We start from the raw sequence: 25,177 nt of genomic DNA on the forward strand, positions 1-25,177 counted from the left end.
GATGAAGGGCAGGCAGCCCCCTCCTGCCTTTTCCCTGCCCACCAAGGGATGCATCCCAGCTTCCAGCCATTCCTGCTGCCGTATCCCAAGCATCCCTGCAGCCTCCACACCATGCGACTGCTCTGGGCATCAACACACAGACTAAAAATCTTAAAGCAAAGAATAAGTGTGGATTAAAGCAGAAAATGTATTTTTTTCCTCTCTCTTTTACAGGCTTTATATAATTCCCTCACCTATGGGGCTGGGATTGGGATGGGTTTGTCCAAGTAAACCCTTGCTGGCTGCTGGAAGATGCTGGCACTAAGGAATTTTGTCAATAAAGTAAAATAAACTTTGTTAATGAAATAACATAAATTTTATTGACAAAACTCCTGCCCTCCTGTACCATCTCCATTCCTCAGCCAGCTGCACGATCTTCCTTCCTCCCACTGATGAGTGTGGGATGAGTGAGAGGTTTCCCCAACGGATAAAGCATTAAATGAGCAATTGTTAAAGCACTTGAAACAAATGAGCTGCCATGGAAGGTTGGGGAATCTCCCTTCTTCTTTTTGCAGGCAATTAAACCTCTCTGCATGGAAAGGGATGGCCCATCCATCCATGGGCCCACTGCTGGTCCAGCAGTCGGGATTAATCCAGATTAACGAGCGTTGGGAAAGCCCAAGGTTGGCTCCACACACTGACCCAGCTCTCCCCAAGCCACACCTCACGTCAACCCATGAGGGTGACAGCCCAGCTGCCGCTCCCACCCTTCTCTGGGTGACAATCCTGCCCCAAGAGCCACCCCGTGAGGGTTGGAGGAGCCCTTTGGAAGGGCTGGGTGATGGCATGGATGGGAGTGCAGCGGAGCAGCTCCTCCCAGCGCTGCCGGGCCGGGCACCGCTCCCTTCGTGCCACCTTCCCTCGGTGACATTTGGGCAGCGCTGCGCCACAAAAACCCCTGTGTGGGAGTCACTCACATCCACCCTGACACCAAACTGGGCTGCTCTGGGCTCCATCACCACCGAGGGAGCATCCAGAGCCTCGTCCTCCTTCCGAGGGCTGGGGCTGGGCCGCGCTGGCGGCCGAGCGTGAAGGCAGATGCGATTATCCGCGCCGGCTGCCGCAGCCGTCCCCGGCAGCCCCGCACTCGCCACGGGCTGGGGGAGGACACGGACTCAGAAAGCACTTTAAAGCCTCAGGATATAATCTCTGCTCTGAATAATAATGATAGTAAGAATAAAAAGATATAAAAGTGCCTTATCGCATCTGCCCGGGAAGCTCCGCGTCGGGTTGAGCACGGAGCAGCTGGCAAAGGGCAGGATCTGCCTTGGGAAGAGGTCATGGCTCACAATATCCACAGGACACCCCAAAAATCCCCCTTGTCGTTGGTTTCAGCCCTTCTGCCTTCCCTCATGGCCCAGCCAGCCCGGCCCTTCCTCACCCGCCACAGAAATCTATTGGAGAAAACAGGATTTTACGTAATGGCTCGTGTTGTTCTGCTCCCTGTTTTACACACACACACACAAAAAAATAAAAAGATGGTAAGTGAAAACAAGGTCAAACCTTGCTTTGGCTGCCTCGTGTCCCCGGGGAGCACAGGAAGGGAGAGCACTGCTAGAGCAGAGGAGGGGACACCCCAGCCCTGCTCCTGGGGGAACAGGGACAAGGGTCCCCACCCCTCCCCGCTGGCCTCAGGACCCCAGGCTGGCTCTGGGTCCTCTTTTAGGCTTAAATCACAAACCCAAGTGCGGAGGAGGCAGAGAAACCAAAATTAAAGTTTATTAAAGACAATAAATTACATTCCCTTGAGATACAGTAGATTTTGAGACAAGTACCTTGTTTTGCAGGACAGGAAACCTCAGCACCCTGTACCAGTGACTCCTGGGAACACCACTGGGATGCTGGGGGTCCTGAGGAGTGGAGGGGGGCAGGCAGGATGCTGAGAGTGCCTCCCTGAAGGTGACTGATCGCTGCTCGTGCCCGACTCAGCGGGTCCCTGCTGAGCACTGCTCACCGTCGTGACACCGATGATGCAGCCAGAAGCTGCCACGCTCCAGGTTCAGGAAGGAAAAGCCTCATTCCCAGTGCTCCAGCAGGGAGAGGCAGGGAGCTGTGGCTGGGCTGGGACAGTGCAGTGGGTGCTGGACGAGCAGCAGTGGATGCAGAGGTAGATGCTGGGCGAGGAAGGCACAGCGGAGCATCCCTGTCCACCCTCAGCGCCCGGCCGGATTTGTGGAGCTGGGCCGTGTGGGCTCCCCAAGAATTTGGGAGGCAGAAGAACCACCCAGCCAAAAAAGCAGGGGGGATTTCCTGCCAGAGCCCAGCGCCAGGATAAAAATACCCTTCCCACAGCAGCCAGCGGAGGGAATTAGAGTGGAATAACCCGGCCGCCGTGGCAGGGGAGGCTGCAGCAGCAGACGGGAGAGGCAGGGCTGGCAGGGAAAGGAGCCAGCGCCTGGGAGAGGGGCAGATGTCCCTGTGGAGCCCCCGGGGCTGGGAGCCCGAGGTGACCCCCCAGGTGTCACCCTGGTGGCGGGGACAGAAGCCTGGTCTTGGCGCCGGTGTGTCCTGGCAGGGCGGTGAGCAGTGGGCAGCTCCCGGAGTCACTGCAAGGTACAGCCTGTGCCGGGGCACACGGCGCTCAGCGGGCTGCCCACGCCAGGGGTGGGGACAGGGGGTCCCGGGGGGTGTGGGGTTGGGGCAGCCACAGGCAGGGATATCTCCATGGCTGCGGCAGCTGGAGGAATATTTCCCAAGTCCCCTTGGAAAAGGGGGGCTCACCGCTCCGGACGGACTCTGCCAGCGCCTCTTTGCCCATGGATTGTGCCTCCCGCATCTGCCAAGGGAGAGGGGGCTTTTCCAGCCTTTATCCTCCCCCAGCTCCCTCCAGAGCCCCTCCCCAGTCATCATACCTTGATCTGATCCTTCAGGTACTCGGCTCGGGCCATCAGGGTCTGGATCTGGTGGGGACAGAGAGAGGGTGCAGTCCTGGAGCCAGGCCACGGGGGATGGCCGGCTGTCCCAAGGCTGGTACTCACCTCGGCATGGAGCAGCTCCCGCCGCCGCCCCGCCGGCTCCGCTGCAGGGAAAATGTGCCATGGGATGAGGGATGGGAGCACAGGACCCCTCCTTGCCCTAAAATCCCAGCCACAGTCCCAACTCACCGGCCAGGAGCAGCAACAGCTCCCCCAAGCTCTGCTGGTACAGCTCCAGGGCGTCACTGTCATCCCTGCCTTCCTCCTCCTGCAACAGGCCCCGGGGACTGGCTGTGGCTGGGGGGATCCAGCAGCCCCCTCCCCACCGGGTTTGCACCTTCCCCTTCCCTCGAGGGGTGAGGGGACCCCCAAGGCCACCCCTCACCTTGGCGATGGCAGCCGAAGCCACTTCCAGCGCCGCGCAGAGCCGAGGCTTGTCCTTGGCCATCTCTGCAAGGGGACATGGCTACGGGGATTGCCCAAAATCTTCACCCTTCAGCCCAAAACCCCACCACTGCCCCCTGCCAGCTCCAGCACTGGGGGATGCTCAAAAATCACTACCTTTAAGGAGCTCTCTGGCCGGGTTTCCTTTCTCCAGGAGGTTCTTGTTGCTGGAGGTGACCAACACCTTCAGCTCCTCTGCTCGGGAGATGTACTGCCTCACCTGTGCACATTTTGGGGGTGAGCAGACCCCCGATATGGGATGCAGAGGATGGGGGTGCTGCCCCCACCCCACCGGGGGTTTTAGCTCACCTTGGCCCGGATGGCTTCTTTGCGCCGAGCGTCGCTTTCATCTGATGGAGAGAATACCAAACACAGGGCTGGGTGGGCTGAAAACTGAACTCCCCCGGGGTGCTGCCCCCCAAAAATACACCCGGGCCCCGCATAAACCCCGGGGGGACTCACAGTGCAGCGCTGGCACAAAATACTCCAGGGCTTTGCGGTAGAGGGAGAAGGCAGCACTGGCGTCTCCCTCCTGATCCTTCCTCACTGCCTCCACCACCAGATCGGTCTGGGGGACACAGGGGGGGTCTCAGGGCTTGGAACTCCCCCCCGTTCCCCGGGAGCAGCCCCCAGCCCTCGCTCACCGCCTTGCCCAGGCTCTCGGGGCCGGGGATGTGCTCCATGTCCACGAAGGGGTGGGCAAAGAAGCACTCGAAGGAGATGCGCTTCCGAGGGTCCCTCTCCAGCAGCTGTCCGAGGAGATCCCGGCATTCCAGAGAGAGCTGGGGCCGGCTGGGAAGCTGGGCAGGGAAGGGGCTGAGCCCACTGACCGCTGTGAGAACCCCCCCAGCTCCATCCCACCCCACGTTACCTCCACGGCCCGGTCGCTGCGGATCTTCTCCTCCAGCTCGGCGAAGGAGCGGGAAGCGAAGGGTGGCTTTCCAAAAAGTGCTTCTGTGGGAGGAAAAGGAGCGGTGGGGGGAGATGGAGAGGGGGAAAGCAGCCCTGAGTAGAGCCCCCCGGGGCAGTAAAAGCCAAGCCCACCGTAAAGGATGACACCCACGGACCAGAGGTCCGCGCGGGAGTCGTAGTGCTGCCGACACACCATCTCGGGGGCCATGTAGAGCGGGGAGCCACGCAGCACGTGCTTCTCATCCCACGGGGACATGTACTGAGCAAAGCCGAAATCTGCCGGACACAGAGCTCGTGGGGGGCACAGGGAGAAGGGATTTGCCCCCTCCCAGCCCCTCCTGGGGAGCTGTCCTGACCTGCCAGCTTCAGCTGGGGGTTCTCCGGGGAGCTCAGGAGGATGTTCTGCGGCTTCAGGTCCAGGTGGGAGATGTTGCGGTCGTGGAGGAACTTCAGGGCACAGGCTGGGAGGGCGGATGGGCACGTGATAGCACAGCCCTGAACCCCAAAACCCTCAGGAAGGGTCCCCGTCAGAGCCAGGCGGGGTGTCCTCACCGAGCTGCTGCAGGAAGACGCGTGCCACCTTCTCGGGGAGCATCCGGCGCGTCCGGATGAAGCGGGAAAGGTCCCCTCCGGCACAGAACTCCATGATCAGGTAGATGTGGTCACTGTCCCACTGCATGGCAATAACACCCAGCCGTGCTACCCCAGCCAGTCCCACCCACACAGGCTCACCTGGATCGGTTTGCCCAGTTGCTGGCACCACGGATACACCCTTGGGAAGTGAGGATGGATCCATGCCAGAGGAGTTCTGCCCCAGAGCACCCCCCGCACCCCGGGAAGCCCCCAGCCCACCTGGAAGTCCTTGAGCTCCACAATGTTGGGATGGCGGATGGTCTTGAGGATCTCGATCTCTGTCAGCAGGTTCTCCACCGACGCCCGGTTCAGGCTCCTCTTGTTGACGCATTTGATGGCCACCACCTCACGCGTGTCCCTCTGCCGAGGAGGGGGACAACGCTGGAGCCCCCCAGCCAAGCAGCCACCCTGGGCTGCTCCCCCAGCGCTCCGGCTGGGGAGGGAAGGGAACCCTGCAAGGGGGCGGCCGGCGCCAGGTGGGGGCTACAGGGATGGAACCCCACGTGGAGGACGGGAGAACGGGGGTCCCACGGGAGTGGGGGGCAGACTGAGGAGCAAAAAGGCGAACCCCGCGGCGGGCTCGGCCCTACCTTCCTGTAGGCCTTGTAGACGGTGGCGTACGTGCCGGAGCCGAGGGGCTCGGTGAGGATGAACTCATCGAGGCGCGGCGGGGCCCAGCCGGCCCCGGCCATGGCCCCTCCGGACCCCCGGACCCGGCACTCGGGGTCCGGGAGCCGCTTCCGCCTTCCCGGCGCGCCACGGCGCAGGCCACGCCCACAGACACGCCCCCAACGCGGGAAACCACGCCCATGAACAGTGGCCACGCCCACTCAATTCATCCGCGAGCCAAGCCACGCCCCTGGCCACACCCCTTCACTCTGGTCACGCCCATAAACCCCGCCCCCTGTGATGGCCACGCCCCCTCCGCCGGCACGGACACCGCATCTGGACCGCATGAACAATTTTTTATTAATCATTTTTTAAACATTAAAAGATCAGACGCGGGGAGGGGAAAAAAAAAACCCCAATAATACAGGAGGAAAAGGGTGTAAAAATACCGATTTCTGTATCCCAGCGTCCCCCTGCTGCCCCTCACCAGCACAGGATGGGGGTGTAATACAACCCCCACCCCGGCAAAGGGGCACCACAAAGCCAAACCTGCATGAAACCCCCTCCCCGACACCCAAAACACGGGGCTGAAAGAGGGGGAGGTGGGAATCTGCCCCCATCCACCCCAGCGCCTCCCCCGCGTCCCAAGGGACATCCCATTTCAGGATGCAGTTGAACACACATCACAACAGTTCCTTCCCAGCTAAAAAAAAGATCAAACTGGTGAGGAGGAAGGCAGGGAGGAGCCTTCCCTGGAGAAAGACTCATTCAAGGTTATTTGGAGAAGGGCGGCACAGGCACTGTGTGACCTGGCAACCTCAGCTGCCCCAACCTGGAGCTGGGAGCCAAACCAAAATCCCTTTTCCCATCCCTCTCCTGCTTTCAGGTCACTGAGAAGACTCAACCTCCACTGATCCCTTCTCCCCCTCTCTGTGCCCAGGGCTGGTGCCTGCGGGATCCTTGCAGAAGCGAGGGATGTGCCCTGGGGGGAGCAGGGGAAATACAGCCCCCCACACACTCCCCCATGCTCCCAGATTCTCCTTCGTGCCACCTTGCCCTGGCTCTCAGGAAGCCCAGCAGTTATGAGGTCAAAATACAGCATCGTGTGAGCGTAATAAACCAAAAGTACGGTTTCTGTTCTTAAAATCAACCACATCAACTACATGCACGTTACAAAACCCTCCCAAAACAGCAGATAATCAAATTCTTCGTAGCAAAGGCCGAGAGAAGAGAGAGAGTAAAATCAAAAACCTGTTTCCCCTCATTTTCCTGCTACAGACAGAGTGAGGGGAAGAAGAGACAAACACCCAGAAGGTCCTGGAGAGAGGAATATTTGCCTCAGAGAATGTCCTCCCCCATCTCCCCATACCCTAAAACAAGACAGGGAAAACTAATCATCCAAACCGTAGCTCAGCGGAAGTTAGAAAAAAACCTCTTCTCATCAGGAGTGTCGGCATCACAGAGCTCACGTGGTACCCCCAAAAAGTGCATTTTTAGAGAAAAAAATAATAATAAATGAAGGAGACGAGGGCAGAGGAAGCGAGGGAGGCAGCCCAGGAAGGGCTGCTTTTCCTGGGAAGGGCTGGATTTCCTGGGAAGGGCTAGTTTCCCCGGAAAGCACTCTGTGCAGCTGAGGATGCTGCCCCGGCCGCTGCGTTCTGGAAGCTCCTGTTGGTGAGGATGCCTTGGGAAAACTCCTCCTGGGCCCTTTGGAAGCTGGCTCCTGTGCGCCGATACAGGGAATGCACCTGGGGACAAGAGGGGAGGGAAAAGAGTGAATGAAACTGGGGTTGCTGCACACACCTCGCCTTGCCTTGGCTCCCCTGACAGCTGGAGAGGATGGGCTGCAGCCAGTGGCTCCATGGCTCCCAGCACGGGATGCTGCGGATTTCATTTGATGAAAAATGTGGAGTTCTCAGCAAAATAGCTGGTTTCAGACCCAAAACTCCCCACACTGTGATGGCTCAGACTTAACCCAGTATTTACTGGAGGGCAGGACCTGAAGGTGCCAACAGCATCAGGTATTTCCTTCAAGAGAAATGCAGGAGAAAAGAAGGAGGTACCAATAAAAGCAGGATCAGACCAGCCTGTCCTTGCCTTCCCCCAAGCTCCATTTCTGCTGTTCCTGCAGAAATCCAGCCCTGCTGTTGTCAGGCAGGAGAAAGGAGGAGGGTTGGGTTTAGGAACCGGTGGGAAGGCACTCGCTGGGATCCCAGCAGGCTCTGAGAAGCCCCACAATGCTGTGGGAGCAGTGACTGAAAATCCCTGGATGCTGAACAGAGCCACAACCAGCTCTGCCAGCTCCAGGCAGGACAAGGGACAATGGTTTTAAACTGCCAGAGGGCAGAGTTAGATGGGATATCAGGAGAAAAATCCTTCTCTGGGACAGTGGTGAAACCCTGAGAACCTGGCACAGGTTTCCCAGTGGCTGCCCCTGGATCCCTGGAAATGTTCAGGGGTGCCAGGTTGGATGGGGCTTGGAACAACCTGTGATAGTGGAAAGTGTGCCTGCCTTTGGCAGGGGGGTAAGATGAGCTCTAAGGCCCCTTCCCAAATCATTTCATGACTCTATGACTCCAAAGGGAGGCTACTTCCCACTTCAAGAGTGTCCAAGAAATCTGACATTGATGCAGGAAGCACAAGCAAAAATACTTTTAATTAAAACCTCTTGACCCACCACTGTTCCACTCCCATCATCAGGGAAGGGAGGAGTCAAACCCAGGACCCCTGGGAGCAGCCTGAGCTCTGCTGGCCCCCGAGCCACTCACCTGCTTGAGGAGGAAGAGGGAGAGGACAGCGCAGAGCGTGAAGAACGCTGCCACCACCATCATGATCACCACCACGGCAAGGTTCCTGTGCACCTCCGACAGCGCCGCAATCCAGCCGCTGCCAGGGAGAGGAGAGCAGGGTGAGCATGGACAGCATTCCAGCACAGCTGGAGCACCGAGGGACATGCTTTAGGGGAAGGTTACAGGGGAGTACAAAACCAAACAGAGTTCATCCAGGCCCTGGTTTTGGAGATAGAGTTTCCATTTGCATTTTTAGAGGAGGACTGTGCTCATCCCACCCACGTTCCAGCCCTGTGCCCTCCCCTCGGGCAGCACAATCAATACCCTCGGCGCCAACAGTGACTTCCCTGGGCACCTTCTCAAAATTCAGCCAAGTGGGGTAAAGATAGGCTGGAACAGTAAAATTGGAAGAGATCAGCTGGCAGGTCTGGAGGCTGGACCTGAGCGTCACCCTGACTGGGATGTAAGGGTCGGGAGTGGGAGGAAGAGGCAGGAAAGGATGGAGGTGGTGAAGCCCTGGCACAGTTTGCCCAAAGCAGCTGTGGCTGCTCCATCCCTGGAAATGACCCAGGCCAGGCTGGACAGGGCTTGGGACAACCTGAGATAGTGGAAGGTGTCTGTGCCCACGGATTAGGTGAGTTTTAGGGTCCCTTCCAACCCAAACCATTCTGTGATTCCACAACTCCATGTTACAGGCACTGGGAGCTGCTGAAGGGAAGGGGCAGGGAGAACTCAAGGAGTTACCAGCACTTGGATGAAAATACCAAGACACCTCACTCAGAACACCTTCCTGGGTGCTGGAGAAAGGAACTTTTCCAACTGCTCAACCAAGCACGCCGTGTGCCAGCAGGAGAGAGGAAATGGGTCCCATTCGATGTGTGGCACTGCTCCTCACGGCACAGGGAAGCGGAAAGGCACACCACGCACCGCAGCCAAAAATATCCGCGCTGTCTGGCGGGAGGAAACGGAGCAGAAAGCTCCAGACAGCCTCTCCAAGGCAGACTGAACCCCCTCTCTCTCCATCCCCCGTGACTCAAGCACAGGGGGAAGGCCAGGGACAGCTCTGCCCACGAGCCCTTCTGCAGGCAAAGGGCAAAAATAGGCAGCAGCTCCCACCTGGAGGCTTCCCCTCGGGAGAAGCACTAAGGCTGCTAACCTTTTTCCTGCGCTCCCTAACTCCGGAACGGGAGCTGCAGCCAAGGCAGCAAGGCGAAAGGAAAGGCTGTGCTCTCCCTGCAGGGCACAGCTGCTGACATGAGGCTGCTGGACCCGCTCCAGAAGCCCAAGCTCACCCTTCTGGACAATGTCACCGAGAAAGGGCGAGGCTAAAAGCTCTCTCTGCTTATCTCAGCCCACCAAGCACACGCTCTGGAGAAATTCGGGAAGAGTTTGGGGACAGAGTCAGGGTGGGAGCAGCAGTACCAGGCTGAGCAGTATCCAGATTTCAGGTCAGAGATCCCTCAGCCCCACACTGCTGTCAGGGAAGGCTCCAGTTTAAACAAGGTAAATCTGGTTCACACTAGAGGAGCAAATATGATCTGTACTGAGTGAGGGAGAGGGCAGCAGAAGAGGCACAGAAGAGTTCTCACAGAATGGTTTGGGTTGGCAGGGGCCTCAAAACCCATCACATTCCAGCCCCCTGCCACGGCAGGGACACCTTCCACTACCCCAGGGTGCTCCAAACCCCGTCCAGCCTGGCCTTGGGCATTGCCAGGGATCCAGGGCAGCCACAGCTTCTCTGGGCAGCCCTGCCAGGGCCTGCCCACCCTCACAGGGAAGGATTTCTGCCCAATATCTGGTAATTCACATACTCCCCTTCTCATACTCCTTCACATACCCGGATTAGGATGGGAAGAGCAGGGGAAGGAGGCAGCCCAGCTGGGACCTGCCAAGGCTCTGCATGGGCTGAGAGAGGAAAACCACAGCAGGAAGAACAAGCAGCTGTCAGAACCAGGCCCCAAAGCTCCTGTCAGTCACAGCCCTGGTGAGAAAAGGGATCTGTGACACGGCAGGCAGCGAAGCCAAGATTACCTGTCTCCCCAGCCAGGAATTCCGACAGCCTGGATGATGTAGATTGCTATTTGGCAGAAGAAGATGAAAAAGAAGACGAAAAAGCTGAAGGAGCTGTCAGACCTGCGGGAGAGATGGCAACAGGAGTGAAACCCGTGATCCCTGCACTGAATCCATGCTCTGAGAGGAACAGCTTCAGTGAACTCTTTCCTCCAGGGAAGAGCTGCTGAGGGGAGGTGATTTGGGGAGGAATTTGGGCACCCAAATGTGTCCACTGCAAATCCAGTGCTCTGCCCAGTGCAAGATGGGGTGAAGGCAGCTCCCTCAACAAACTCAGTGTGCTCAACATCAATGTATCAAAGAGTGTCTCAGAAACCAATAGTGAATAAAAAAATGAATTAAAAGCACCCTATGTCTGCCTAGGCTTGGAATTTAGGATGAAAAAGGATCACCATAATTAAGTTCTATTAGACAGATCTAATATGTTTAGCAACACAGTGGTTTGGGTTTATCTAATGATGCAAAGCACTGGAAAAATCCTGCGGGCAATACACGATGGGAAGAGATAAACCCAAAGCTCCTCCCACTGAGAGATACAACCCTGTCACAGAAAAAAAAACCCCAGCACTTGCCTGAAAGCCTTGTAAATTGGTCGGTACCAACAGAGAAAGGCACAAGGGGTGAATAAAATTAACCACAAAATCGAGAGACCAAAGTCCACTCCTCTGTCTTGGTCGACTGTGAACCATGCCAGGCAAGCGAGCAGGTTTAGGAGCAGGGTGATGGAATGCACTGTTTGGCGTGGGAGAGAGAGAAAAACAACATCAGCAAGCTCTTGGAAACTCCAAAGCATCCCTAATGTCTCGCTGAACACATGGAGAGCTGCAGAAATGAAGGTGACTTCGGGCCATCTCGTTTCCCTGCCTCTCTTGGAAGGGAAACAGAGCACGACTTAAGAAGCTCATCTGATCCTGCTGCTCACGGCCAAATCTTAAATAGTTGTTCAAGTCTCCATTAAACAATTAAAATTCTGTCACGAATGAGCTATTCCCAAAGCATAAACTTGGGGTTCTTCACATTTACCTTCATAAGAAAGGAGGGAAATGTGATTTTAGCCTTGCTGACAATGCCAACAGCATTTATTGTGTGACAGAGCTCAGCTCTTCACACAGAACCTCCTCAAAAAGAATTCTGACTGCAGTTCAAGTCATTACTCACACATCCACAAGTAATAGAGCATCTTGCATATCCTCTGGTAGTCAGCTGGGATGTCTGCAGAAAAATCCTGATAGAAGCACGGCTTGATGGGACACCTCTTGGGGAGAGGCGGCCAGTTGTTCTGCCTCGCTGTGGAAGAGAGGAAGGAGCAGCTCTTCACTTGCTCTTCTCTTGTTTCTAATTCCCACCCCAGAATTTCCAAGCAGCTGTTCAGCTATTGTTTAATTCATGCATTAAAACCCTGGCAGAGCTCAGGGGTCGGGCAGCTCCTACATCTGAGCAGGCAGCACAGCAGGAATGGGATAAACTGCTGGCAGAGCAGCCGTGTGCAGGGCTTTTCCTTTGAGGAAGGCAGGATTCCCCTGCACTGGCCAAAGGGCCATCCCAGCCACCATCACTCAGCACTGCAAGCCCAGATTCAGCCACTCCAAACTGAGATTAGGGGGAAAAATATTGGGTTTCTGTGGTTAAGAGAGCCTTGAGGCTGAGAAGAGGAGCTTAGCTGCTCTCAGTGAGAAGCCCCAGCTGTGACACGGGTACAGATCGGTGCTTGAGAGCTTTTGGTGGTGAAATGCAGCTGCTTGAGGTCAGGGACCCACCAGAGCTGGCCTCCAGCATCCCAGCTCTGAGCTGCCTTCCCATCTTCCCCAGCTGTGGGATGCCAGGCACTGTCCCAGAAGGGCTGCCACAGGGAGTTTTCCTGAAATCCTGGCAAACCAAGTGATCAGGCTGCCCTGGGCAGGAGTCAGTACTCACGGTCAATGCTGGCTGCATGGCTCTGCAGTTCCCTTTCCTTCTTCTCCAGCTCAGCTGCCTTCCTCTCTAGCTCTGCTTGCTGCTGGAGCAGCCCTGCCTGTGCTGCTGCAGCCACAGCCTGGGGAGGGGACAGAGATCAGAGAGGTCAGCCCTGCCCTGGGCTGTGATGGCACCACCCGCTGCTGGGCTGGGAAGGAAGCTGAGCACAGGGTGACATAAAAGCTCAGCCTCAGACATCTCAAATCTGCCACTGGAGGACAAAGCCAAGTTATCCTACAGGAAGATAGGGCTGGGAGGAGGAGCTTATCCACAGCTTCTTCTACTTCGCCGTTTACCTCACTGCTCTGAGCACCTCACAACAGAGTGGTGAGCAGGGTTCCTGAGCTTACCAGGACAATTCCCTTCCCAGCTGCCTGCCACACCTCTTAAGGATCTCTTCTACCTGTTTCATATTCTGAGAAATTATTCTTTCTCCCAGCAGCCTCAGTCCTTTGGATGAGGTGGTCCTGGCACTTATTCTTGCATTTATTCTCCTGGCACTGAGCACGTCTGGTCAGACACCAGAACTAAGCTAAAAGTATTAGCAGGACACATTCTGGGATTTCCAGAGGGAAGCCAGAGCTAACAGGACACAAGGCAAAGCAAGCTCTGCCACCAGAGGGACAGGGAAGGAGATATAAGGACTGTACGTGCCTGTTCCCTACAAAGCTCTGCCTTGGAAATGCAAGTTGATAAGATCACCTGCAGCTTCTCAGTCACCACCCCAAGGAATCCTGTGCTCCCAGAGGCCCTGGGAGCTCGAGGGGGCTGGGAGGGCAGCAGAGAGGGGCTGTACCTGTGGTGTGGGCTCCACGGATGTCTGCAGCACGGCCGGCTGCGAGTGGCCCGAGGGCTGCGCCGCCGGCGTCGTCCGCGCCGCATTCGTCTGCAAGAGACCACAGGCAACCAGGGGAAAACATGGCAGGAGAAACACAACAGGCTCTTGGTGAACTGTTTAAACCACAGGTCTCAGCTTCCTGCCCTCCTTCTTCCTCTCCTGGCTCACAGCAGCAGTCAGGGAATAAGGATAAGGCTCTCGCAGCCATCCCTCAATGGCAGTGCCAGGGCGGCTCAGCTCGCAGCCCAGGGAGGAAATAAATCCTGCTGTGTCCTGCCACAAGCCATCTTCCCCTTCACACTTCATGGGGCTTCCCTGGCAGTCAGCAGCCAGCTGGAGAGGAGCTGTTCCATGAGAGTGGAGAGCTCCAGCTGGGAGCTTATTACTGCTCCAGTGCAGGAGCAATTGCCCACTTCTGCATGGCATGAGCCACAGGCATGGGGAAATCAGCTGTGAATTCCTTGGTTTTTAAGCTGCACCTACTAAGGGACCTTCTACACCACTAAAACCACCACCAGATACACAGAGCACAAAACCACGTGGCACATACCAGCTGAGAGCTCTCAGAAAAGGGGTTGAATTCATCCAAGCCACTTTGGCTGGTGTTTGTGAGCTGTGTCACAGAGGGGTCCTGGAGGGAGAGAGAACAAGGATAAATCAGCATTGGACAGCACTGACAGCACTGAATTGTTCAGTTTGGGAAAGGCCTTTAAGAACATCAGGTCCATCTTATCCATCCTGCCTGCTTTCCATCTGCTTGTCAGCTGAGAATTTGAGGGGGTGAAACACATCCCTGCCACAGGGAGATGGCCCTGGCTGGCATGAAATTTAAATATCCAAGGAGATGACTACCTGCAAGGCAAGACTTGTGAGCAGAAATAATCTCCTGTTCAGCCAAGAGGGATGTCTGAACAACCACAACATGCTTTTGGCACAGGAATGCTTTGTGCAGGTTACTTCTGCTCATCCACAGAGAGTTATTCCCAATTTCCAGGGATTTGACATCCCATGGTCAGGATGTCGCTGGGCCTCACAAAGCAAGCAGGGGAGCCACATAAAATGAGGTTTTAGATAGAGCTGATCTTGGCTGAGAGATGCCAGCAAGCTAAAATGCCAATGATTGCTCTGGATAAGTGAAACACTCAGGAAAATTGAGCTGGAGGTGTGACACCAATTATTTTAGGAGGTTTTAATGCTGCTGGCATAACAGCTCTCACTTCTACTCACAGCACCTCCCACTCGTCTCCATCAAATCCTCTGATGTTTAAAAACAGGATCTCAGCACCTCAGAGCACCTCTCTCCCCTCACCTGCAATGTACACAGCTGGTTTTATCTCCTCTTTTCTACCTTCTCCTTTCCATGCAGAGATTCCTCTTGGGCAGCCAGCTGTTGCCTTCTGGAGCACTCCTCTCCCCAGTTATTCCAGAAACAAGGCCCTTTTTAAACTGGGAAATCCTCCTGCCTGGTAACCCAAGAGCTGGGTGTGGGTCAGAAAATTAAAAAGTGGCTTCATCTCCCTCCCTCAGCACCTCCTGCACCCAGACCAGCCCTTCTAATTCGGTGCTTGGTTGGGGTGAGAATGAGCCGGGGCTGTGCCGGGGCGTGTGGGGCTGAGGGTGCTGGGGCATGGAGGAAAATCCCTCTGGAGCCATTCCCGGAGTTGTAGCGCAGCCTTCTGCTGAGCAGGATCCACACAGAGCAGCTAATGAGTAACTCCAGAGCTCCTGCATGGCAGACACTCCCCACCAACAGGTCACACTCGTTTGTGAATCACCCCGGGCTGAGGCATCGCAGATTCTCAGATGCTGCTCGGAGAAGTTCAACTCCCCAGAGAGGGAGGGCTGTAAAAAGTGGGAAGAAGCAGCAGGACTGCCACGCTGGAGATGAAACCTGCTTTTATTTCACTCCTGCAGCCTCTGGAAGCTTCAGCTGTGCAGAGATGTGGGCTGTCAGCACAAGCTTACACTTCCCCTCACATGGCAGTGCTACACATCAGCACAAACCCCTCAGTCCAGAGCACATGAGCCCCAGCTGGACTAAAATCCAGCAGAAAATAACTGCACAAGGAAGAGAAATTCCCTTTGAGGTGTGGAAAGTGAAAGCTGCATAACCCTCCAGAGAGCCTGAGTGGTCAGGCTGGGAGGAGAGCCACGGGAATTGGGAGAAATGCTACAGTACCACTGTAAAACACACATTTTACTTCCCTTGCCTGATCTGCACCTAAAAGAAAGCTGGAGGCTCTCCAAGGGCAGGGAGAGCAGCACCACAGCTTCAGTTGCACCACAGTTTGATTCCCAAGGTAGACAAGCTCTCATCTTTCTGCATAGCTTTAAAAAAAAAAATAAAAATCACTTAATTAAGCTGTAAGGCCAAGGCCCAGCAGTTCAGCTTAACTTGTCTGCTGTCGTGCAAGTGTGTCTAAAACAGGAACTCAAAGAGCAGGGAATTTGTAACAAAGCTGAAGTGTTTGGACATGTGCCTGGGTAGGGCAGGAAGGAAAGCAGAGGGTGATCAGGGGCAGCAGCTTCCTCGAGCCCGGAGCAGGCAGTGAGGGATGAGCGAGCACCAGGAATGCAGAGATCAGTGAGGAGCTGCCCACAAACATCATGTTTTCACAGTTATCTTCTGCCAGCTACACAGCAAAAGGCAGCTGGCCCTCCTGAAACAAGCCCTGGAAAGGATCAGGACAGAGGCTGAATTCAGAACCGCTTGGAGCCACAATAAGTGTGTCCAGCCACAAAGCTCGTGCTCACAAATCAACGATTGGCTGGAGCTGTGGGATGCCACGAGCAGATTCCATTGGTAACCATTGTAACCATCACCTCCTCGAGTACCAGGGACGTGTGACATTGTTTTCCACGGCTTCAGAAGCCCCCAGCACAGAACAACCCCACATCTTGACCAAACTGCTCTGCCACAAATAACAAAATGATTTTCAAATGCAGCTCAGTGCAAATACAAAGTTGCTGTCGTCCTGCTGAAAGGTTTGGATACAACAGGTTTGTGCAAGAAATGCTATTTTTTCTTTTCTTTCTGTTCCCACACATGAAAGAAACAAAATGAGAGGCCTCTCTAGATGAGATCAAGGAAAATGAGCTCAACCTAGAATCACCTGGAACTTAACACAGTTGTCAAAATATCACAGTATTACCCCAAATATAACCAGTCCTGCAGACTCAGAGTGCTGCCACTGCCTGGAAGATGCACCAAGAGAAATCTTTAGGATTTTATTATTGATATCTCTGGAAAGGATGGAAGTTTCCAACTCTGTCAGAAGCTTGAATCAAAGTTTTGGAGGCAGCTGCCACTTCCAGCAGGTTACTAGATAAAGGAAGGAAGTTAATCATCTCTCATTAACTGGTTACAATAAGTAACAGAGCAGCCAGAGATATTTTTAACAGGACCAAAGCAGCTCATTTTACACAAAGCTTAACAAACATCATGAGCAAAGTCTCCTGAAAAGGCAGAAATCCTGGTCACGTCAGGATTTGAGGAGGGTGAAGCACTGAACTGGGAGCTCCAGCAAGGAGGGACAACCCTGGTGCTGTGGCAAGAGAGATCCACGGGCTGGGAGGGTGAGGAGGCTTTTGCTCCTTCCAGAGCATGTCAGGGGGTGTCAGTGGGACACTGTCACCCCAGCACAGAGCCAACACCTGGATCCAGCCCCTGGCAGGGAACAGGCTGTCCCACAGCCTGGGATTCCATTTCAATCCAGACCAACGAGGCTTTGAGGCTCCAGGAAGCAGCAGTCAAAAATTCCTCTCAAACAGCTGCTGGAGACTTGGGAATTTTTCTTGGAAAAAAGAAATAAGGTAAGACAAAAACTTGCAGCCCCAAGAGGAGGATTCAGAACCTCCCACAAGGACCGGATGAGCTGCAAAGAGCTGTCACAGGAGAATCCATGGTGGGACATGTGTTAATCCTCGTTAAGAAGTGAGCCTGACATGGGAGTTACTGGATGGAAATCACCTTCAACCTTTTTTTGTTTGAACAGTCAATACAGAGTGAGCACGGCCCTGTTCTGTCAGATACCAGGACAGCTTTAATGTGCACAAAGCAGCTGAAAGGAGACAACAAGAAAGATGGAGATGGATTTTTACAAGGGCCTGAAGTGACAGGAGAACAGAGAATGGCTTCAAACTGACAGAGATTAAACTGGATATTAGGAGGTTGCTCCCTGTGAGGGTGGGCAGGCCCTGGCACAGGGCCAGAGAAGCTGTGGCTGCCCCTGGATCCCTGGAAGTGTCCCAGGTCAGGCTGGATGGGGCTTGGAGCAGCCTGGGATGGTGGAAGGTGTCCCTGCCCTTGGGTGACTGGATGACCTTTCATTTCCCTTCCAACCCAAACAGTTCTGTGATTCTAGGAATATTTACTTCCTCAGAGCCAAAGCAACAAATCCCATGTCCATGAAAGGCAATATATTCCACCCCCTGGAACAAAAATGAGAGGAACACGATCGTCCCAACTCTTCCCATTCCTCAGAGTCACAAGAACATATGAATACGAAGACCAAAATGAAAGTGAGGAAGAAAAGAAAGAATTTTTTCACTCCGATTCCTCAAAAGACCCAGGTTCATCAACAAACAATTTGTGTTTGGCTCAGCCCTGGAATCCAAGGTCAGGAAAACACTCCTTCCTGTGGATCACATCCCAGCCAAGCAGCAAAGCTGAGCCTGAGCTCACAGATGGGATCCAAAGGCCAGACACCGATTTTCACACCAGGGGCTGTTCCAGGCCAGCTCCCTGCATAAATGACCCCAATTTTCAGAGGTTAATCCCAGAGAGGAGAAACCCAGCGAACACAGACCAAGTCCTCAGTGACCTTAACAGGAATCCCCTGCTTTGAGCCACGAAGCTTTGCCTTAGGAACTCACTTTTAAGCGCCTTAAAAACAGACCCAGAGAGAGAGAGAGACCCAGCAGACAATCAGAGCACCACGCAGCACGGCCAAGAGAGCTCCAGCGATGGATTATTTTTAATAAGACCTCAGAATAGGCATTCCCAGCTGTTGTGCATCGTGAGAGGCAGCAAACCCACTCCAAACGCCACTGCCTGGCGAGGTGAGGGAGGGGAGGCAGTGCCTGGCTGCGAGGGCGGTGGGAGAGCCCTCCCCGAGGTGAGGAGGCCCGGGGACAGAGCAGGAGGGCCCCTGAGGGGGGTCACAGAGCTCGGGGGTGACCTGCGGGCAGGGCACGGGTGCCCCGCCCAGGGGGATACGGAGAAGGGCCCCAGAGCCCCGGCCAGACGGGGATGCGGGGCGGGGGAGCGGGAGCCCCACTACGGGCGGACCTTCGGGCAGCGGGTCCCGGGCCGCCCTCAGGGCCGGGGGTCGCGGCCCCTCACGCCCCGCCGGTCCCGCCCCTCCCTCTCATTGGCCGAGCCGCAGAGAAGCGGCTCCGCCATTGGCCGGCGGAGCTTCACTCAGTGCCACGTCCCGGCGTGCGGAGCACGGGGGGGCCCGGCCGAGCCGGGCAGCGCCAGCGGCGGCCGCCCGAGCCCCGCGCCCACCTGGAAGGGGTTGATGTCCACCGGGTCGGCGAACGGGTTGGTGTCGAAGCCCGACATGGGCGCGGTCCGCTCCTGCTCCGCCGCCGTCGCCGCCGCCGCTCCTGGCGCTTCCGGGGCACCCGCGTGACCGGGAGCCGCGTGACGTCACGGCGGCGCGTACGTCTCGCGCGGGGTTAACCCCATGGGCGTGGCCGCGTGACGTCACAGCGGCGCTTATAGCCGGCGGGGGGGAGGGGGGGAAAGGGAGGGGGGCAGGTCCTGCCCGGCCGAGCCATGGCGGAGATCCGGGGTGAGTGGGGCACCGGGCACCCACCGCCCGCCATGGGGATGGGGGCTCTGCGCTCGGCCGCGGGGATCCCTCCCCACGGGACCCCTCCCCACGGGACCCCTCCAGGGCGCTGGGCGGAGCGCCCCCAGCCCGAGCGCCCCCCAGATCGCCGTGTGATGGTTGAAAATCGTCCCCTCAGACAGTCTCCTCTCCCACGCCCGTGGTCCTCTCCCAACCTGTCAACCTGCTGCGGGGGATTTGTGGGTGTGCGGAAGGATTTGAGGGAGTTCTTTCTGTGCCCGCTAACACTTGACTTCCCTCCCGCAGTGTTCCCCCTCTCCTGCGTGGTGCAGAACTATTCCTGGGGGAAGGTGGGCCTGGAGAGCGAGGTGGCCAAGCTGGTGGCCAGTGGTGACCCCCAGGTCCAGATCCAGCCTGACCAGCCCTACGCTGAGGTGAGTGTGTCTCTGTGTCCGTTCTGTCCGTGTCTCCGTCCCATCTGTGTGTCCATCCATGTGTTCATCCCACACTGTGGCTGTGGCTCTGGCCATCCCCGCGTCCTGCCGGGACGTGATGCTGAGCCCGAGCTGTCCCACGTCCCCTGGCCTGGAGGGAGGCTCGGCAATGACTCAGCCCCCGAGGGAGCTGCCAGGGATCACCTCTGGGGCCGGTCAGCCTCTGGAAAAGCCCGAGTCATCCGTGTTGGCTGCCCGGCTCAGGGTGCCCCCTGTCCGCCGGTGTCTCACAGCTGTGGATGGGCGCACACCCCCGGGGCGATGCCCTCATCCGGGATAACCGCATCCCGCAAAAGACCCTGGGCCAGTGGATCGCCGACAACCCCGCCTGCCTGGGGGCCAAGGTGAAGGACGCCTTCCAGGGATGCCTGCCCTTCCTGTTCAAGGTGCTGTCGGTCAACACCGCCCTGTCTGTCCAGGCGCACCCCAACAAGGTAGGGAGAGCCCCGGGTGGGCAGCCCAGCCGGACCCCGTGTCCCTGGGGAGGTCACCCAGCTCCCTCTCCCCTCTCTCCAGGAGCTGGCAGCGAAGCTCCACGCCCAGTTTCCTGAGCACTATCCCGATGCCAACCACAAGCCCGAGATGGCCATCGCCCTCACCCCCTTCGAGGGCATGTGTGGCTTCCGGCCCGTGGAGGAGATTGTCTCCTTTCTCCAGAGTAAGGATGGAGGGAGGGTGCATGGTCAGACTGGAGTGGGGATGGTGGCCATGCTCCTTTGGGGTGGGGATGGTGCTCTCTGGGGATGGCATTCAGGGTGGGGATGGTGGCCACGCTCACCTGGGTTTGGGTTTGGAGTGTGGACGGAGGCTGTGGTCCCTTGGATGGAGTTCAGGGTGAGGGCAGTGCTCCCCAGGGATGGGATTGGCTGTGGGGATGGTGAGTGTGCTCTCCTGGGTTGGGGGTGCTGGTTCTCCCCTGGGCTGGGGGACCGGCTCTGACTGGGGCTGGCCCCACAGATGTCCCCGAGCTTCGGGCACTGATCGGGGAGGTGGCAGCGGAGCAGCTGGAGCGCAGTGGGAGCGACGACCCCCGTGGGGTCTCGGCCGCCCTCCGCGTCTGCTTCACCCGCCTCATGAAGAGCGAGAAGAAGTTCTTCGTGGACCAGCTGAACATGCTGGTGAAGAGGATCTCCCAGGAAGGTGGGCCCTGGCTGTAACACCCCAAACCAGTTTGGGGGGCTGTGTTGAGGGGAGAGGCTGGGGCACCCCCAGCCCCCTCCCGACGCTGGGCCTGGTCCCTTCTTGTGCAGCAGCGGAAGGGAAGGACACATCGGGGAGCAGCGGGGACCTGCTGCTGCGGCTGCACTCCCAGTACCCAGGGGACATTGGCTGCTTCACCATTTATTTCCTGAACCTGGTGAGGCTGGAGCCGGGGGAGGCCATGTTCCTGGGAGCCAACGAGCCCCACGCCTACCTGCACGGAGGTGAGTGTCGGGGGGGGGGCTCTCCTACCCCAGCATCCTGCAAGGACTGGCCCTGGGGACAGGCAGAAGGGCTGGGCTGGGCTGACAGCGCTGTCTCGTCCCTGCAGACTGTGTAGAGATCATGGCGTGCTCGGATAACACGGTGCGCGCCGGGCTCACCCCCAAGTTCATCGATGTGCTCACCTTGTGTGAGATGCTCAACTACACACCAGCACCCAGCAGCTCCAAGATCTTCCCAGCAGCGCAGAGCCAGCTCGATCCCCATGTCTACCTCTATGACCCACCTGTGCCAGACTTCAGCATCCTGAGGATAGAGGTGAGCGATGACAGAGCCATGCTGGGGACAGCCCAACACTCACCTTTATAATCAGTGTCCTGGCAAGGAGGGAGGGATGCTTGGGCATAATGGGGTGCTGGGCTAAGTATCCTTCCCCTGTTCCCTCTGCCTGGGAACCTTCTCCAGCAGCTCTGGGCAGAGGGAGAACCGGGAAGAAGTCTTGGGTGGCCTCAGCCAAGCCGAGGTCCCTGGGCTTGGGCTGCTGCAGGCACAGCAAAGGGGTGGGGATGGGAACAAGCCCCTTCCAGCTCTCCAGAGAGGAGGAAAGCTGAGGGGGACTCCAGCCACAGTGACATCTCCCTTGGCAGATCCCTGCCTCCATCAAGCTGTACCTCATCTCTGCCATGGACTCTGCCAGCATCTTGCTGGTGATCCAAGGGACGGCCGTGGGCACCTCCACAGCCGCAGCCTCCGAGATGTCCCTGCACCGTGGCTCCGTGCTCTTCATCTCGGCCAACGAGAGCATCTCCCTCCACCTCTCCTCACCTGACGGGATGCTGCTCTTCCGAGCCTGCTGCCTCCTCTGAGCAGGACCTGGGACACTTCCTCCACAGCACTCCATGTTTGAGTAGATAGAAACTGGTGTGGGCAAAGTCTTCTCGCTTGAAAGTTTTCCCTCCGCCTATTAAATCCCAAAACTAACCCTGATGTATAGAAAGAGCAATTCCGTGGATCCACTCCTTGGATGTGGCACAGAGCAGAGCAGGCTCAGGCTTTCTGCTGCTTCTGGTGGGCTCTTCCTGAGCCTGGCTGATGGCAGCCAGTGTCACCCTGCCCTGGCTGCAAAAGGGGGCTGTGTGGGGGGGGTGATGGAGCGGGAGACCCTCCACTGCTGTGAATAAAGAGGTGACTTTGTCCCTTTGTCCCTGGCAAAGGGCAGTGTGGTGGAGGGGGCCAGAGAGGCTGGGAACAGCTCCAGCATCCCCCCAACACTGGCTGTGAATCCCCCCCCTGTTGCTCCTCATACACAGGAAAGGAGTAAAATGTGATGAGGCAAAACAGGAGCCCCACTCACAGCACCAGCACCCCTTCTGAGTAATGAGATCTGCTTTATTGAGTGCTCCCTTTTACAAGTAAAATACAAAAACAACCCTGCCCCCACCCAATTGGTTTAGGTCTCTTGACATGAAATACTTAAATAAGGTTTCTGTAAAAGAAGCTGATTGTCCTCTACGTCATAGAGCAGGACCATGGTTTAAGGCAGCATTTATGGTTTGCAGCAGGGAGGCTCTCCAGCCCCCCAGATAGCCCCACAAGCCTTGTGTGGAGCTGGGACAGGGGACCTGGGCTGTGTCTCCCCTGTATCAAAGCAGCGTTGAGGAGAATGGGAATAAGCCATTAGCTCCAACCCTAGAAACTCCCAAATCCTTCCCTTTATATCCCTGTGGAGGTGCTGGGCTCTGCCTGACCTCCCTTCCCACCCCAGCCAAGTGCCAGGTCCCATCCAGGACACCGAAATGTCACTGTGCCACCTCCCCCTGCTATTGCTGAGTGTAAGGAGAAGTCTTTTGGGGTCAGTTGGTCTCTGCCATGAGCAGCATCATTCAGTCCTTGTGTCACCGTCCTGGTGTGAGACCTGGACACCCACCACCCATCCCACGGGACAAAGAAAGTGCTGGATTTTGACCTGTTCTTGTGCAGCTACTGAATCGTGCAGGAGAGATTTTCTCCAAAACAACAGGGGCAAGAAGAGGAGGCAGTGGGTTTTGGGGGGATGAGATCCAGGTCTTCATCATCGGGGACCTCGTCGAGGTGGTACCCGTCCTGCAGCAGCTGCCGGCTCAGGTCCTGGGTCACCTGCTGCGGGGGACAAAGCGGGGCTCTGCAGGATGGACACACAGCCATGCTCTGTGGGGTGATGCTTCCAGCCCCTAGCCAGAGCCTCGAGGGGTCAGGGGAGCGAGGGAGCCCGTGGGGACCCCACAGTGTCAGAGCCAGAGCCCCACACTTGCCTCAGCGGAGGAGTATCCTGAGGAACACCTGGATCCTGGCTCCCCGTCACTAAGGGGAAAGAGAATGGGGTCTTTAGGATGCAGATAAAGAGGATTTGGAGGGGGAAAGGAGCTGGCAGTGCAACCCCAAGGGATCTTGGGAATCTGGGACAACGGGAGCGTCTCACTGCTCTGAGGTGCCCAGTACCATCAGGGATGTTCTACCAGTGACAAGGAAAATCAACCCCCCAAAAAAGCCATCTGGGAGCATTCCCAACCTCAAAACTTTGGGATATTTACCCCAAATCCTGGGATATTCACCTGTCTGAGTCAAAGGAGACCAGGTTTTCATCAGCTGTCTGGCTGAGCGCCGTGTAGCCCTTGTTGAACTTCACAGACCTGCCAGAAAACAGAGGAGTGAGACCAGCACAGAAACACATCCATGGAGCTGAGCCAGGGCTGGAATCCCACTCCTTCCACCCAGGATACCCAAATAAATCCATACCACCAAATCATCCCCCAAAAAAAGAAAAGAGCAGTATATTTTATTATTCTGGATGATCCCAGCCAAACAGAGCCAGCAGATTAAGGTCCAAACTCTTATATTTTTAATCCTCTGAGCTTCCCAGTCTCCCCAAGAAAAGTGAAAAATACATTTTGAAAAGAGGAAGAGGAGATCAGACCTTTTAGGAGTTGGTTTTGGGGCAGTGGGTGCCCCCAGCAGCCCCTGCCTTCGCAGTGCTGTCTTTGCCAGCTCCCGCTGCCTCTCTGAAAGCCAAGCACAGGGATAGAGAGAAGAATTCCCAAGTGCTCCCAAAGGGTTTGTTATTTTGGGGAATGGGTGAGGAGGGTGTTGCAGGTGAGCGTGGGTGGAGTGCAGTGCTTTCCAAAGGCATCCCTATGGGTTTTTAATGGGGTTTTATAAAGGTTTTATCCCACCAAAGGTAAAAAAGGGCTTTTGGTAACTCCAGCTGTGGGAGAGAGGTGGAAATGACACCCAAAGTGCCAGCAGAGACCACCAAGCATCACTTACTCAGCTTGGCCTGAATAGAGGGAGGTTTGCTCATGATGTATGGACCCCTTTTCTCCACCACATCTGTCCCTTTGTTCAGCCTCTTCTTTTCAGCCCAAATCAGCTAAAAAAAGAGTGGAAGAAGTATTTAGCATCTCTCCATGAGGATGGAGTAAGGCAGAGTCATCTCGGAGCATTGGATCATTCCTGGGAGCTCAAGGTCAGCAGGGAAATCTGTCCCCAGGTTGGCTGGGGAGGGACAGCTCCTCCTGCCCAGCCTGGGAGGAGGGAGAGAGGAAAAGGAATAAGTAGATCTGAAAAGATTATTTGGGAATGGTGATGCTAATTAAAAGCACAGGTAGTCACCACCAGTTCCTGTGCAAACCTGGCTGCAGCAATACTTGGGAAAAGGTGGTGGAGGAGATTTACTAAGAGGTAAATCAAACAGAAAGGGAAGGATTGTATATTTTAAATTTGGGGGTTGAACCTTTCAAGTTTCTCCTTTTATCCAATTATTGTCACGGAGAACCAACGCTCCCAAGAGCAAGGGGAAGGAAAAACCTCCACAAACACAAGAAATAATGAAGAAAATAGAGGGAAAATCAGAGAGAGTTGGCACAGGAGGGACGTGGAATTAAAGGAACAAGGCAGAGGACTTGGGATGGTGATTGGAGAGCACAGCCAGGATTATCCTCAGTGTCTTAAACCGGAATTATCAGGACAGAGCTTTACCGTGAGAATAACCAGGCAGGCAGTGGCCCCCTGGATCCCTCTGGATGTGCCATACCCTTTCCTAGCCAGCTGATGCTGTGCTGATACACCCGGGGGTATGTGTACAAATATATATATATATACATTTTATTGTAATTGTATATATACATATTTATTTGTAATTATATACTGCATGCAGTACTGGGACATACTGCCCCACACACACACCCCACACTGCCCCATGGATGTACCCCAGCCCCATAACCCC

At 56.1% G+C, this 25,177-nt stretch overlaps 4 protein-coding genes across 11 annotated transcripts in view; 1 reads left to right on the forward strand and 3 right to left on the reverse strand.

The window, feature by feature from the left end:
• Positions 1-1,732: 1,732 nt before the first annotated feature.
• On the reverse strand, positions 1,733-5,721 carry ULK3 (unc-51 like kinase 3). 5 transcript variants are annotated; one of them, XM_015638447.3, is made up of 16 exons: positions 5,534-5,719; positions 5,163-5,303; positions 4,863-4,983; positions 4,667-4,771; positions 4,443-4,586; positions 4,270-4,352; positions 4,043-4,198; positions 3,861-3,966; positions 3,708-3,748; positions 3,516-3,618; positions 3,340-3,404; positions 3,144-3,222; positions 3,018-3,058; positions 2,892-2,939; positions 2,761-2,815; positions 1,733-2,599 (listed from the first exon to the last, which is right to left on the reverse strand). In XM_015638447.3, the coding sequence occupies exons 1-16, from the start codon at positions 5,633-5,635 to the stop codon at positions 2,583-2,585; spliced, it is 1,407 nt and encodes a 468-aa protein (XP_015493933.1). In that variant the 5' UTR covers positions 5,636-5,719; the 3' UTR covers positions 1,733-2,582. The 5 variants fall into 5 exon arrangements, 4 of the variants coding, with proteins under 4 accessions (XP_015493933.1, XP_033372935.1, XP_015493932.1 ...); XM_033517044.1 differs by lacking the exon at positions 4,043-4,198 and having other exon boundaries at positions 5,534-5,720; XM_015638446.3 differs by having other exon boundaries at positions 4,270-4,586; positions 5,534-5,720.
• A 172-nt stretch (positions 5,722-5,893) lies between these two features.
• Positions 5,894-18,844, reverse strand: SCAMP2 (secretory carrier membrane protein 2). Of its 2 annotated transcripts, XM_015638462.3 has the most exons (9): positions 18,712-18,844; positions 13,753-13,833; positions 13,161-13,250; positions 12,326-12,443; positions 11,570-11,698; positions 10,984-11,143; positions 10,373-10,474; positions 8,321-8,438; positions 5,894-7,300 (listed from the first exon to the last, which is right to left on the reverse strand). In XM_015638462.3, the coding sequence occupies exons 1-9, from the start codon at positions 18,766-18,768 to the stop codon at positions 7,154-7,156; spliced, it is 1,002 nt and encodes a 333-aa protein (XP_015493948.1). In that variant the 5' UTR covers positions 18,769-18,844; the 3' UTR covers positions 5,894-7,153. The 2 variants fall into 2 exon arrangements, with proteins under 2 accessions (XP_015493948.1, XP_033372872.1); XM_033516981.1 differs by lacking the exons at positions 5,894-7,300; positions 8,321-8,438 and adding an exon at positions 8,445-9,292.
• MPI (mannose phosphate isomerase) lies at positions 18,063-22,110 on the forward strand. 2 transcript variants are annotated; one of them, XM_015638453.3, is made up of 8 exons: positions 18,063-18,263; positions 19,307-19,434; positions 19,728-19,928; positions 20,011-20,152; positions 20,452-20,634; positions 20,745-20,918; positions 21,026-21,234; positions 21,564-22,110. In XM_015638453.3, exons 3-8 carry the CDS (start codon positions 19,734-19,736, stop codon positions 21,780-21,782), a joined length of 1,122 nt encoding a protein of 373 aa, XP_015493939.1. In that variant the 5' UTR covers positions 18,063-18,263; positions 19,307-19,434; positions 19,728-19,733; the 3' UTR covers positions 21,783-22,110. The 2 variants fall into 2 exon arrangements, with proteins under 2 accessions (XP_015493939.1, XP_015493938.1); XM_015638452.3 differs by lacking the exon at positions 18,063-18,263 and adding an exon at positions 18,954-19,000.
• A 177-nt stretch (positions 22,111-22,287) lies between these two features.
• Positions 22,288-25,177, reverse strand: part of FAM219B (family with sequence similarity 219 member B) — a 3,914-nt gene continuing 1,024 nt past the window's right edge. Inside the window, exons 2-6 of one of the 2 annotated variants that reach the window (XM_015638476.2) lie at positions 24,220-24,322; positions 23,870-23,954; positions 23,508-23,585; positions 23,208-23,256; positions 22,288-23,055 (exon numbers count right to left, since the gene is read on the reverse strand). In XM_015638476.2, coding sequence (XP_015493962.1) covers positions 22,897-23,055; positions 23,208-23,256; positions 23,508-23,585; positions 23,870-23,954; positions 24,220-24,322 — 474 coding nt within the window. In that variant the 3' untranslated portion in view covers positions 22,288-22,896. Of the gene's footprint in view, positions 23,078-23,207; positions 23,257-23,507; positions 23,586-23,869; positions 23,955-24,219; positions 24,323-25,177 lie in introns of both variants that reach the window. The other variant, XM_015638477.3, reaches the window with a different exon arrangement.

Source organism: Parus major, chromosome 10 (genome assembly GCF_001522545.3).
Source record: "Parus major isolate Abel chromosome 10, Parus_major1.1, whole genome shotgun sequence".
Taxonomy (NCBI): domain Eukaryota; kingdom Metazoa; phylum Chordata; class Aves; order Passeriformes; family Paridae; genus Parus; species Parus major.

Bases quoted from the DNA above. Each gene is read 5' to 3' on its own strand.
- ULK3 (XM_015638446.3), bottom strand. From the start codon at position 5,635: ATGGCCGGGGCCGGCTGGGCCCCGCCGCGCCTCGATGAGTTCATCCTC. The intron at 4,984-5,162 runs GTGGGCTGGGGG...ATTGCCATGCAG, and splicing joins TGGAGCTCAAGGACTTCCAG to TGGGACAGTGACCACATCTA. The intron at 2,940-3,017 runs GTGAGTACCAGC...TGTCCCCACCAG, and splicing joins GGGAGCTGCTCCATGCCGAG to ATCCAGACCCTGATGGCCCG.
- MPI (XM_015638452.3), top strand. The intron at 20,153-20,451 runs GTAAGGATGGAG...CTGGCCCCACAG, and splicing joins GATTGTCTCCTTTCTCCAGA to ATGTCCCCGAGCTTCGGGCA. The intron at 21,235-21,563 runs GTGAGCGATGAC...CTCCCTTGGCAG, and splicing joins TCAGCATCCTGAGGATAGAG to ATCCCTGCCTCCATCAAGCT.
- SCAMP2 (XM_015638462.3), bottom strand. From the start codon at position 18,768: ATGTCGGGCTTCGACACCAACCCGTTCGCCGACCCGGTGGACATCAAC. The intron at 13,251-13,752 runs GTATGTGCCACG...GGTCTCTTGCAG, and splicing joins TTTCTGAGAGCTCTCAGCTG to ACGAATGCGGCGCGGACGAC. The intron at 8,439-10,372 runs GTAATCTTGGCT...TCTCCCTGGCAG, and splicing joins ATTCCTGGCTGGGGAGACAG to CGGCTGGATTGCGGCGCTGT.